The sequence below is a fragment of the Anas platyrhynchos genome, chromosome 2, assembly GCF_047663525.1.
Source record: "Anas platyrhynchos isolate ZD024472 breed Pekin duck chromosome 2, IASCAAS_PekinDuck_T2T, whole genome shotgun sequence".
Lineage (NCBI taxonomy): Eukaryota > Metazoa > Chordata > Aves > Anseriformes > Anatidae > Anas > Anas platyrhynchos.
This window is the reverse complement of record NC_092588.1, coordinates 101966534-101979856: the sequence shown is the minus strand read 5'-3', so window position 1 is coordinate 101979856 and position 13323 is coordinate 101966534. Positions and strand designations below refer to the sequence as shown.

At 43.3% G+C, this 13323-nt stretch overlaps 1 protein-coding gene across 4 annotated transcripts in view; it reads right to left on the bottom strand.

Moving 5' to 3' along the window:
• Positions 1-13323, bottom strand: part of BLVRA (biliverdin reductase A) — a 44748-nt gene that overhangs the window by 6243 nt on the left and 25182 nt on the right. For 3 of the 4 annotated variants that reach the window (XM_072033087.1, XM_072033088.1, NM_001310378.1), the window contains 5 exon segments: positions 6628-6755; positions 4811-4930; positions 4107-4204; positions 2673-2780; positions 1782-1953 (listed from right to left, as the gene is read on the bottom strand). In XM_072033087.1, coding sequence (XP_071889188.1) covers positions 1782-1953; positions 2673-2780; positions 4107-4204; positions 4811-4930; positions 6628-6746 — 617 coding nt within the window. In that variant the 5' untranslated portion in view covers positions 6747-6755. 4 annotated transcript variants of the gene reach the window in all.

The following is a 13323-nucleotide window of genomic DNA, read 5'->3' as shown; positions in this document are numbered from 1 at the left end:
TGACTGTCCCGGAGGTCATTAAAACACTAAAGGCGGCAAAAACACTTCTTGGCCCAAATGCATAGGTGGCAGTGGGCTAAGAAAAGAGGATAGCTGTTAGCTGTGTAGAGCAGGAAAAATCCAAAAACGGTTCTGTGCCCAGCAAATATCGACATGGCAGCTGAGGACTACCTAGGAGCCAGGCCAGCCAGGGAAATGTTTAAGCCACACACTAGTTCCACCTGCTGGAATTAGTTCAAAATCTCACTCTATACAGAGCTTTACAGCTACTCCTGTTACTGGCAGATTGCTAAGCGGGTAAACAGGGCTGGTATATGGAGTTCTGTCCTCTCATAACTACATTTAAGAGGAACTGGAATTTTTTTTTTTTTTTTTTAATCTAAGAGAAATAAAGATTGCTAAGACAAGATGCTAATCCCATAATAAACTGAAGAAGGTTTTGCAGGAGCTCAGACCTGCAGTGAAACAGAGTCCAAATGAGCCCTGATTTTTTCCTCCCCAAATATCTAGTTCTTCAGCTCATTATTTTTTCATAACTAAAAACTTATCTAAAATTCTTGTAGAAGTCAGCATTCATCTTTTTTGTTAGTATTTGTTGCATTTGTGTTTGGTTCTACATATGTGCAACAAAAAAGGGGTAGTTTATTATGAACAGAGAAAGGACAATATTTTTCCATGGGGTCATCCCTGCTCTCCCTAGTCTTCTCATATATTTATAAGGGCAGAGCACAATGTATGGAAAAGCTTCACTATACTTTTTAATGTCAGACAACTCTCATGTTGCAGCTGTATCATGCTTCAACCTACTTCAACTTCCACTTACCTGAAAGGAGATGACCTCCATGAGGATGGCCCACAATTATCAAAATGGAGAGTTTCCATCAAATACAACACCATACTGTGGATCAGGTTGAGTACTCAAAACACAGAATGGAATACTGACAACTTATTTCACACTCATAAAGTATTTAAAAGTATACTTTATAGCAGGGCTATTAAAACATACTAGTTTATAGCAAGGTTATTGTTACCATATAATAAAGAGGAGATCTAACTCATTGTTTAAAAATGTATAATCAAAAGAGTTTTCTTTAAGAAAGTCATATTGCAACAGCTAGACAAAATTACAAGTAATTCTGGCTGCTGGATTCATGTTCTCACAGTCTGACAGACAAGCGCAACAAAAGCAAAAAGACAAGATATGGGAAACAGAGTGATGCCCTGCTCAGGAAAAATCAAGGAATCTTCAGGACTACAGATTAGGCATTAGTCAAGAGCAAACATATTCTAGACTTTCTGTAGTTCATTACAGTTCTGCCCCAAATGTGTCATATTCTCTTAACTTTCAGCTAGTGCTACATAACAGTGTAAGCATTATAGTGCTATAAGTATTATGACTAGTGCACTGTATGTTCAGTCACATGCTTTCAACCTTTCAAAAAGGGTTAGCTTTCAACATACAAGAATGTCTGATGTAAAACAAAAAACATCCTGCCTCTGAACACCTTTTCTGGTGAAATATATTATGGGCACATTCCTACATTCAGACATCAGAACCTTTAAAAACCTTCTTGTGCTCTTCCACGGACACTGTTTGGAGGTGGCTCTTTTCTACCATGAGGAAACACTTGTCTACCTAAAGGAAACACTTTAATGTCTTGTGTATAACCTCATGCTAGTATTAACCTACTTTACTTCCACAAGTGGAAAAAAATGATGCCGAACTCCTGCAGATGACACCTGAACAGGCTGGCTCACCTGCTGCCATGGTCATTACTCACTTCTTGTTTGCTGTCTGAAAATGAACGGTCATTCTGGAATAATTCTTATCCTTCTGCTCTTCTCTGGTGGCAGAAGTAACAGTGAGGTCTCCAAAGAGGTCAATCAGCCAAGTCAATCGGGCAATTCCACTGAAAGCTGGGAATCCTGCTTTCTTTTCATCAAGGACACTACCTGTTACAACAGCAATAGAAAGGCTTAAGAAATGGAAAAGAATAATGCACTCTGCATAGGAAAGGCTGAAGAAACTACTGTGTTGCAGGTTTAGAGACCAGGGTGTAGGAAGGCCATCAGTGGATGGACTGAGCAGGCAGTCAACAAACACGGTCAACCTTCAAATGGATCCAATTGGCAAGCTATGACAGACGGCTGCACAAAGAACATATACAACAAGCTCCTCAGGACATACTGAGGGCAGGAGGGTGTCTGTGGATTCACAAGGCAACAGAGCAGGGAGAAAAAAAAATGCTCAAAAACCTCTCCCATTTCTTCTGAGGCAAAACATGATTGTGAAAGACTAAATGTCCCCATTGGAAATTGGGACACTTCCTCAGATCTCATATGGGTATTAGAATGAAGGAACTGGTCACCACCACCAAAGCACAGGAGAGGTTTAGAAATACTCCCTCCACCATACAAGGTACAGGTGTGTTTTCTTCATCTGTCATAGCAGATAGGTTAGCATACAGCTCATTGATGACACTTGTTAATGCAAAGGTGTTTTCCAGACAGTTCCATAATTTCATGGCAACATATAGAACCAATACTTATGCGTCTAGTCAGTTTATAGATGGACTGTTATCTAAAAGGTCTGCAAAAAGCCTGGAAGGGCTGGCATCCCCACGGAGCAAGCAGACAAGTGTTGTTGAACCTCAGTCTCCTCAGCTACTGACCTGTGAAATGCAAGGTTCCTTTCACTAGGTCTTTCCCAGCCACTTCCTTTTTCAGCTGCTTGTACTCTTCAGTCAGAAGTTCAATGTGCTCCACATGAAGAACTTTATCTACCATCAAAAAAAAAAAGGAAAAAATCAGGTCAGATTAAATAAGAGCTTTCTGTGTGAATCAAAGGCGCATCTAAGCAGTAAAGGCTTCACCATCCACCAGTGCGAGTTCACTTAAAAATGCTCACATATATGGCTGGCAAAATGATGTTAGCAGGAAAAGCAAACGCAGTCTCTGTGCTAAGGCATGAGTTCATGGTTTTCACTGAAATGAAACCATATACCCAACTAAAGCTGAAACATTAGTATTCAAAGTAAAAGATGAATGAATTCTTGGCCTCTTTCCCCTCATGCCTCCCTGTTCTGCATTTTTCTTCCCAGAGTAGTAGGAAAAAAGATGAAAAAAAAATCCATTGCACAATACTTAGATCCAGATTGTAACAATATGCTAAGGAGCACCTCCTCCATTGCAATTAATTGGATTACGCTGGAATAAAGGATATCCAATATGCATTGAATCTGGTCCTCATTCACGCTGTGTTTTTCTGGAAGGTTTCCAGAAGAGTCAATTTAGGTTGCTGACAGTTGCTGCTTCTGCTTCAAGAGAAGAGGCATAAATTCTGCTCAATGGAAAGCCATTTGGCTGGCAACAAGGCAGTAAGTGGTGTTGGTGCAGGGAAAGAGCAAAGCAGAAATCCTATACCTCCGGTGTTTTAGGACAAAAGTCACAAAGGAAATTTTTAAGAAGCAGCGGTATAAATAGTGCAGCTTGTCCAAATGATTTGCACTCTGCTCCTGTCCAGCACTGTTCATTTTCTTGCAGTCCCATACATCCCCACTTACTGGCCTCAGCCAAACTGCCAGCTTCTCATCCTTGGTACTGCAGAGATGGGACCATATGCTCTCCACAATTAAAAAGATCTTGCTTGGGGATAAGCTTTCTTTCAAACAGGGATGCCTTGCTGGGCCACAATAACATAAGCATCTGTGTGCAACCAGCATGTCACAAACACTAGAAGATAGGGGAGCTGTTTCCAGCTTTATTTACAGGGAGAGAAAGGACAGGGAGGTGCTGAGTTCAATGGCTACGTTCATTAAGTGCTTTACTATCACTGTGACAGAACTTTTCTTTAACAACATTATTAGTGCCAGAAGCTGAGACCCTCAGTGAGGGTAGACATACTTTACTCCTAGCCTTGACATTTCTGTATTTATTTCCCCATTGGCACATGCCTTAAATCCTAGATTGACACATCTCTGAGATAGGCATACTCCTTTGCATATCATGAGTAATAGCAGACTGGAAAGTCCTGCCTTTGGGTTTGATGCCATTGGTGCTACCCTGCAGGTAATGCTGTTTACAGCCTTGGGATCAAATGCCATTACCTTTCTGCTCAGCCATCTCCCAGAGTTCATGGGCCGCCTTTGCAGACAAAGCCATGGGGTACTCAACGAGGACGTGTTTCCCAGCTTCTAAAAACATTCTGAAAGGGATACAAGATCAGTCTTTAAAAAGTACAGTATCGTAATCATTTCTCTCCACTGTGCTAGCTGCTTCTCATTCCCACAGTCGGCACAACACACAGTGACAGAAATAAATCACAACTCTCCTGGCAAGGACAGTGTGGTGGCTTAAACACCAGGAGAGTTGGAGTTCAGTTCTGCTTTTTCCACAGAATTCCCTCACTCACCTACAGCAAATTGCTAAAATGCTGAAGCATTAAGCACTGCAACTTAAACTCCCAGATATTTGAGTGCCTGGAGGGGCTATTGGAGTGCCCTTCCACTACCTAATCTGTGAGGAAAGGCTGTGAATCTTGTTTTAAGCTACCTATGCATCAAACACAAGCCCATAGGAATGTGACTGGAATTACTTGGGAAACTAATGCATCTTAAATCTGACTCTATTCCAGGGCTTATGTGTTACTCTAGGGAAGTCACCGTCATTTACTTCAGGCTTCTAGTCTGCCAGTCTCTCCTCAGGTATCCACATCCTTTCCTGCAACAGCATTACACAGCTCCTTTATGCTTCTAAGTTAACGTGAAAGGTGGGGACAAGGGAAAGCAGCAGGAAAAGCAACTCAAAATACCTGATGGTTTCTTCATGGCTTCTGTTTTCTGTACTGATGAAGGCTGCATGGATCTCCCTGCTTCTCAGAGCATCTTCCAGGCTAATCTGCTTGGCTTCATTAATACTGCCAAAACTTCTCCTGTGCATTTAGCATAAATAAAACCAGAGCATAACTATTTCAGTCCATTCTTCCCAACTGCATGTTGTGAAGCAGCACTTGGAAATTGTTGCCATGGACCTCTGTTCTACTGAGCTAAACCAAAGCAGAACAAAGGAAGCTTGTGATCCAGAAAGAGCAAAGCACTTACAGTCAGAAGTGAAGCACACAAAAGAACAAACAGATGGGTCAGGGGGTAGGTGGTAGCATCAGAACAGAAACCATCCAGTTGTTGAAGAGCAAAGTGGTTTTTTTAGAAGCATTGTAATAAAAGAGCAGTTTTTAAAACAGTAACTTGAAAGAGGACAGTGCACCTGTAGGAGAACTTCTCCCCAGTGAATTGCACAACATGGACAAAAGCACCTGAGTTGGCAGTGCCACATGCAATGACAACCAGCACAGAGAAGCAGCAGAGTGACAAAGCAGATGCTTGGCTGTGATGGCTCATGATCTGCAACACACACATCGTGCCAGTGCTAAAGGGAAGGTTCTCTTGGCCCAACACGCATCTCCACCTGAAAATGAAACACACACCTGCCCTTTGCATTAACAAAGACTGGAGCAGACAGCTTGATAGTGTTATGACAGAGGGGATGAGGGCATGCCACAAGCAGGACTTGAGAAGAAAGACAGGCAATGTCTGCATTCGATTGGAGTGCAAAGAGCAAGGCAGTATATCCACGCAAGCCGCCTGTGAACTGTGTATTTTGACAGCACTGTTTCTCAACAGTAGTGGAAACCCTATCTTTAATGTTGTTCAAGGCTGGCTGTAGCACTAGCACAGGCATCAGGGAACCAAGGGAGTATCTGGCAGGAAGATAAATTGGATGACCTAATGGGTTCTTTCAGTCTCAAACAACTCTGACTGCATGATTTAAATATAGCTGGAAAAAATACATACACAGTCTAAGATCTATACATGTACCACTTAACTATTTAAAACCTTTATGCTTTGGTGTTATGGGGCAGATGGTCTGGCAGAAATACCTCAGAGGGAGATATATGCATATCAGTCCCATTAAATTTCTATTGCTCCAAGCTATCAAGAGAAAAAAAAAAAACAACATTGCTCTCTGACAGGCAACCTTACTGTAAATACTAAATTACAGTATTTTCTTTAAAGACTTCTACAGTTACAGTATGTTTTTTTTTTAAAAAAAAAAAAAGATGAAGTTGCAGCATGAGAAACTTTGCAATAAATATTTTTTAGGAAACTTTTTATTTTTAAAACATTTTAAAACTTCGTAAACCTTCTTATGTTTTTTAAACATTTCTATAGCTGTATACAGACACCAGTTTGAATATTTTAAGTCTGTACACCCTGAACCTACAGAAAATTTCAGCCAGACAGAACTGCACTTCTTTTTATCACATAGATGCTGCAGCAAGAAAGTCTCAGTTTTTATTTCAGAGTCATTTCTGCAAGGTATCTCTCTAAGGTAGCCTATTTGGTCTCTCTTGCAAAGCTTTCTGTACTCATTTCCTAGCTGCCACTCAGAATGACAGACATATTTGCATAAACTTTCCCTTTGCAGACAGCCCTCACTGTAAGAGAAATAGAAAACTTCCACTATTCATTCCCTGTCTCCATCAAATTAGTCCTCCATATGGAAAGGCACATGCACCAGCAGAAAACATTACAATATACATATTACGCATCCTAAGAGGAAATTTCTAACCTGGATACAAATCCAAGGAGTTTCAGATGCTCAGAAGGGCTGGAAGGCATCGGATTCATCAAGTCTCGGATCCGTGCTAAGCCAGCAATTCCAACTCCAACCACCACAGTCCCAAACATTTTGTTAATCTGACAAAAAAAAAAAAAAAAGTCTTTTACCAGGGAGAGGAGCAGCTGGAAGGGGACTTGGGAGGATGGATTATCCTTTAACTCCGCTTTCATACAGCCAAACCTTATTCAGATGTCAGCAAGTAGCTAAAAGAGATGTGATGCTATAGGTTACTGAGCTCACTCAAATCCCATTGAAATGTGGTCAAGTGGTTCAGCATGTCGTAAGACCGGTCCTGAGACCTGTATTTAACAGCTAGTGTATCACAGCCCCGGCACAAAGTCCTTCCTTTCCATGGGTGGAAGGCAGACTTCAAAAGTGAGACATTTTTCTATTTATAACATAGCTTCCATGCTGGAAAGTAGCCAAAAGGTTCTGCAAACCCAGCAGAGTTTTATATAGAGCCTGATGACTTCCTGATCGTCTGCAACACAGCCTGCTCCAGGCTGCCATAGGGCCATTAACAGTGCACAGCAGCACAGCCAAAATATTTTAAGACAGGAAGCAAAAAACATCTTTTCCCCCACTCAGAGTAACCGCTGGCACATCATACAGTGTCAAGATGGAACCAACCATCTGATAATTTGGTCAAGATGCTTGCTTGACATTTCCATGCATGAAGAAAGCTCTATGATCTCTTTACTGACAAGCAGGCATGTCCTGAAGATTTACCTCTCCCAAATGCACAACCCTGCTGCAGTTGCATCACAGGGTGGATGAGCCAGCCAGCACATTCATGGCCAGGCCACTGGTAATAAACTCTCCTGTCTGTTTTCTGATTTGCATTGATATGATGAAGCAGTAGGCAACCGGTGTAATCTTTCAGACCTCAAATAAGCACTTTCCCACCACCCCAAGGACTAGCAATGCTTTGCAAAGTAATTTTAAGATTTACAGGAGAACAGCCTAAAACCAAGCCAAGTCAGCTTCTCTGCATTTTTTGTTAGCTCCATCCTACCACAGCTTCCCTTCGTACTCTGTTTCTTCTCTTTCGGTGTTCTTTGTGCTGCTGCCAACCCCTTCACTTTCAATCATTTCCACTACCTGTGATGAATAGGCTACTGAGTTCACCCATATCCCATCAAAATTTGGTCTAATGGTTCAGCACGTCATATAGCTCGTCTTGAGACTCATGTTTAACAGCTAGTATATTATAGCCCCAACACCAAATTCTTTCCCTCACAGCAAAAACTTCTAATATCTACTCATCAGTTTCCCATGTTACCTTTTGCTGTTTCACTGCTCAAACTCTTTTGAGACTTAAACAGACAACTCCACTCCTCCCTGTGCCCCTTGTCTGATGGGTCACAGTGCGGCAGCACAGCCCTGAGTGACTGTTCTGACACTGCTACACATTGACAGCTGTGAAGAACCTACATCAACTGGTACAAAAGAAATAAATAACTCAAAGAAAGCCCCTATCCAATCACATGTCATGTCTGGATTGTGGTTTTCTTTAAGCTTCTGCCTCCATATATATATATTCCTGTCACTGCTGAACTCTCCTTTCTTTATATGTGCCAGAAGTGTACAAATGACATGTTTAATACAAAGAAGAGCTCTCCAGGAGGATTAGAGTGGCATGTTTTTACCAAATATTTGACATATAAAATGACTGCATTTATAAAATGCAAGAGGAAAGAGAGATGCACAGGGTTGAGAGAGAGAGAAATGGAGGGCAGCAGGATAGCATAACCCCATAACACATTTTCAGTTCCACATACACACACAGAACTCTGTGCTGGCTTCTCAGCTACGTCCACTTGTATCTTCAACCCATTCAGCTCTGACTTGCAGGATGATCTCAGCTAGGAGGAGCCCCTGGAGGTCGCCTGACTCAACCCCCTCCAGCTGCATCTGGGCCACACTGAGTTTTGATCAAACCCAGGGACTGAAATCCAGCAGCTTCCCAGGGCCCCTCCTGCAGTGTTTGACAACCCTCACAGCAAAAACTTCCTAATATCTACTCAACAGTTTCCTGTGTTGCCTTCTGCCATTTTACTGCTCATCTCCCAGAAACACGTGGCTCCGGCTCCTCTACAGTGCACTACAGACAGACTCAGCTTGCCCACCACCATCTGCAAGGCACTTTCTGGCACTGCAGCCACACAGTCCCCAGCCTGAACTGGTGCACGGGGTTATTCTAGCCCAAACATGGAGAACCTCTGCGTTTGCTTTTACTCAACTTCATGATGTTTCTGTCTGCCATTTCTCCAGCATGCCCAGGCCGCTCTAACTAGCAGCTCTGTCCTCTGGTGTTTTGACCACTCCCCTCATTTATTTATTTATTTTTTCCACATCTTTGCTGAAGCTGAACTGCATTCCATCATCCAGGGGTTTAGTAACAACGATTAACAATTTTAGCTATTATATCAATCTTTGTGGGATGCCACTAACTGCCTGTACAAATTTGATGGCTGTTGCTTGAACCTTGTTTCAGGACTTATAAATGTTTAAGCCAGTTTTCCAGCCATCTTATACCTCACTTAGTTCACGTATCACCAAACGGGTCGTAAGGCTACAGGAGACCACGCACCAAAGGCCTCACTAGCCAAGCCTAAAACCATTCACTGTTTTCTTCTTGTCAACAGCACCAGTCTTTCTCATCATGGGAGGCAACTGGGTTGATCAGGCACAATTTGCCTTCTGCAAATCCAGGTGGATTTGCTGCATTGCCTTCCCAGCCTGCAGTTCCCAGGACACTCCCCTTCCCTCCTTGAAGACGAGGGCAATACTTGCCCTTTTCCAGCCACCAGGAACCTCCCCTGAATGCCAAGTGGCCTTCCAGGGACATCTGGTACTTATGACAGGCGTACCAATTACCTGAAGAGCCACATCCCTGCTTGTCTCTGCTGTGGGTAACGCTACATTCCCACAGGCTCTCTTAGTAGACTCAGAAACCTGGGAGGCCTGAGGACAGACCTTACTAGTGAAAGCCAAAGCAAAACAGGCACTGAGCACCTTCAATTTTCCTTTCCCTGTGGTGCACTGGAGCAGCAGACCCTCATTTGTTTTGGTTGCCCATGTACCCATAGAAGCCCTTCCTCTTGCTAGCTTCAGCTCCAGCTGAGCTTGGCCTTTCCCAGCTTTGTCCCTGCAAGCCTAGGCACTGTCTCAGTGTCCCCCCTAGGTACTCCCTCCCAGCTTCTGCCTCCACACCCTTTGGTTTTGTGTCTGAGGTCAGTCAGGAGCTGATCCATGCCAGTGCTGAGCCACACTTGGCTTTGCTCTCAGCACACTGGGCCTCGCAGCCCTCCAGGGCGGTCTCCCACAGGATCTCATCAAGCAGATCCACCAAAAGGACAAAAACCGCTTTTCAGAAGCGTGTGGTTGTAATTCCTTAAAATTTTGATTCATAAAGGGCTCCAGTGTAGGTCAGGACCCAGACAACAGAGGCTTAGAAACAGTCCAGCTGGAGAACAGCTAATCAGGGACTTATTTTAAGTTCACAAATTTCAAGGTTACTGGAGTCTTAAGCTGTTAATATTTGCCTACCACCCTGAGCAGGACTGGGTGCATGAATCGCACAGCAGATGGATCCCCCTGAAGCTCCTACAGCCATCTTGTTACCAAGAATTGCTGTGTTTTTATTTTTTTTTCTGCTGAGATGCTTCACCCAAGTGCAGCAGGTCGTGGGGCTGGCTATTTTCTGCCGCTGCCACGAACAAAGAACGCTTTGCAGACCATCAACGTTTTCTGCTTCTCCTTTGAAAAGGTTTTCTACTTTCATCCATTGCCTAACTTCTGACCTCCCAAAAAGTCAAATTTAAGAGAAAATGATTTCAACCCAGGAACAAAAACTGTTACTATGCAACCTGTTGCCACAGCAACCAGTCACACAGGTCGGGGGCTCGTCAAGGTTTTGCAGGTTAATACAGCATTCACACGGGAAGAGACAGCGCCTAAATGTGCGTTGCAGAGCTTTGCTTATGTATGCAGCTGAGAAAAAATCACCATGTCTGCATCCCTGCTGCGGCTTTTTATTACCCTCCGTTTGCTTGCACAACAAATGGTGAAACTGCTCAGTGAGGGCGGTAAATTAGATGTTTTGGGGAACTGTCAGGAACCAGAAGATAAAATAAAGAATATTTATCTAAGAGTCCAGGTGAATAAATGAAAATTTACTCCTTATTTCAAACATTAACCCTAGGATAACAGCTACAGTTATCTTTCAGTTACAAAAATGATTAAAGGGGAAACCCAAGTCACAAAGTGCTGTGCCTGCCTTCCACACCTTCTTAAAACCCGTGACCTCAGTTAAAGCTCTGACAAAAAGATTTTTAGGCTGCTGAACCTTGGCTCCTGTAGGCTTGGAAAAAAATGTCCAAAAAGCAATGTAACAGTATATCAGCCAGCATCCAAAAGCATTTTTCTCCACCCTTGCTCCTCCTAACTGGCTGTATGAAAGCAAAGGGGCTGGTGAGAAGATTAGGAAGGGATGTTCTTCATGCTCACTGCTTGTGATTGAAGAATGCCCCTCACCACCCAGCAGCAGCCACCTCGGCCTGGTCACAGGCTGCCCCACCAGCCCCCACAAAGGGTCCAGGCTGGTCCAGGAACCCTGCGTGACGCAGAAGTTGAGCCAAGAAAAGCATCTAGCTGAAGAGGCTCATTTATGCCACACGTAAATCGTCAGCCCATCACCACCCTGCTCTCTGTGGAGCTTTCTGTGCTTGCGCTGCTTGCTCCGTTGCATAGATCTAGACAGCTCTGTAGCAAAATATGCCCTATACCTAAGTATTCTTGGAAAACTTAGCAGTAAAACAGGAATTTTCAGGAGCAAAACAGGCAATGGAGTTTGCCCGAAGGGATCAGTCACAGAGCAAGTTCCTCCCCTGTGCAATCACAGCAGGACTTCAGCCCTTATATCTCAAACAACATGTTAATGCTCACAAAGAAGTAAGCTTCAGGGAAGTGAGACCTTACCTCCATGCTGAGCAACATCACTAAGGCTATGCAAAGCCAGTGCAGAGCCAAGATAACAGCCAGAACTTAAGAATTATCTCCATATTTATGAAATATTTTTCATGCCATGCCTAAACATTACAGGATGGGGACAGGTACCATGACATATCGAGTATTTCAGTAAAGCCTCACACATTCTTCCAGCGGTTCCAACAGGTATGAATGAGTGACTCACATCAGAAATCAAAACATTTTGCCATCAGTGTCACCTGCAGTACTAGCATTACCTTAATATTGATGTGGGAGGCTTTCCTGGAACAATTCCAGTCTGATCTTTTTAAGTGTGCCATTTCAAACGACTACCACACTATTGCCACATATATCTTAAGAGAAGCAGAAACCTCACACATAAGTACTTGATCTGAAAATGCTGCTGTCAAGGTTAGTTCAATTTTGTATAGTCAATGGTTGAACCATTTGATTTCCACAGTTACTTGGGAATTTTCACCCTATCCAGTGTCTCCTTCTATAGGTGGTCATATATTTGCTTACATTACATCTTTAACTCTCTAGAGCCAGAGCACTGACAAGTTGTCACATCCCTCCTACCAATTACAAACACAGAATACAATCACCAGTGACTTTGCAGCCAGCTCCCACCACTGATAAGAGCAAAAGGGGAAGGGGAAATTCACATGCCCAGATGCCAGCAACTGGGGAGACAGCCACATATGTGTGTATTTGTGATATATACGTGTGCTCTATGTTGTGTGCTGACTGGGAATACATTTTCATCCCCACTACTGGTTGGACCTGATGACACAAAGCTGCACCAGGTCCGTCCCTCCCAGGCTTTCAGATCCAGACCAATATTTTCCCCTAACATAACCCAGGCTGGACTGAGGAAGTTCTCCGGAGCTTCCTTTGCACCAGACGTGTGATTAGACATTGCAGCGTATGTTTTTGCTGTTACAGCAGCAGAGCCTTGAGACAAGGGTTGTGGTACTTTCCTCAATAGAGGTTTTTAAAGGAACCCTGAACAGACAGAAGCAGTCACTGTAAAATGGGTAAGTTGAAACGCTGAGGACACTTCCAGCCCTACATCTCTTATTTCAAATACCCCGACGGTATCTGCCAGCCCTGGCAGATGCTGTACTTGGGATGTTGGTACATGTTACTGCCTGTACCACCATGTCTTACTCTCATATTGTCTGCTCACAGCAAGACGCCTCTGCCTGGAGCAGAGAAAGCAGAAGCTGAACAGTGTGACTTTTTTTGGTGTTCTTTAGAAAAGGGAAGAGCTGCACAAATACTCCAATCTAGCAGATTATTCAAAGGCATAAATACACATTGTTTCAGAGGGAACTACTTACACACTTTAACTTTTGCATGTGCTTAAGGAATACTCCAGCACATACAGAGTATGTAGAAGTTAGAAGTAGCCCTGAAGTAGTCCCAACACTGGCCTCATCAATCCTAACTAAAGGCAGAACTTGAAATAAAAGCAGAATGGAGATGAAGAAAGCAATTGTTTGAATACCGATGTGCGAGAGTACAAGTCTGTGGTTTTGCTCTGCCTTAGCTTTAACCTAAAGTCCTGCTGGAAAAAAGAGACCGTCAAAAAGGCAACACCCAACACTCTGTCACTTCGTTACTTCCCTCTAGAATGAAATGAATGTGAAA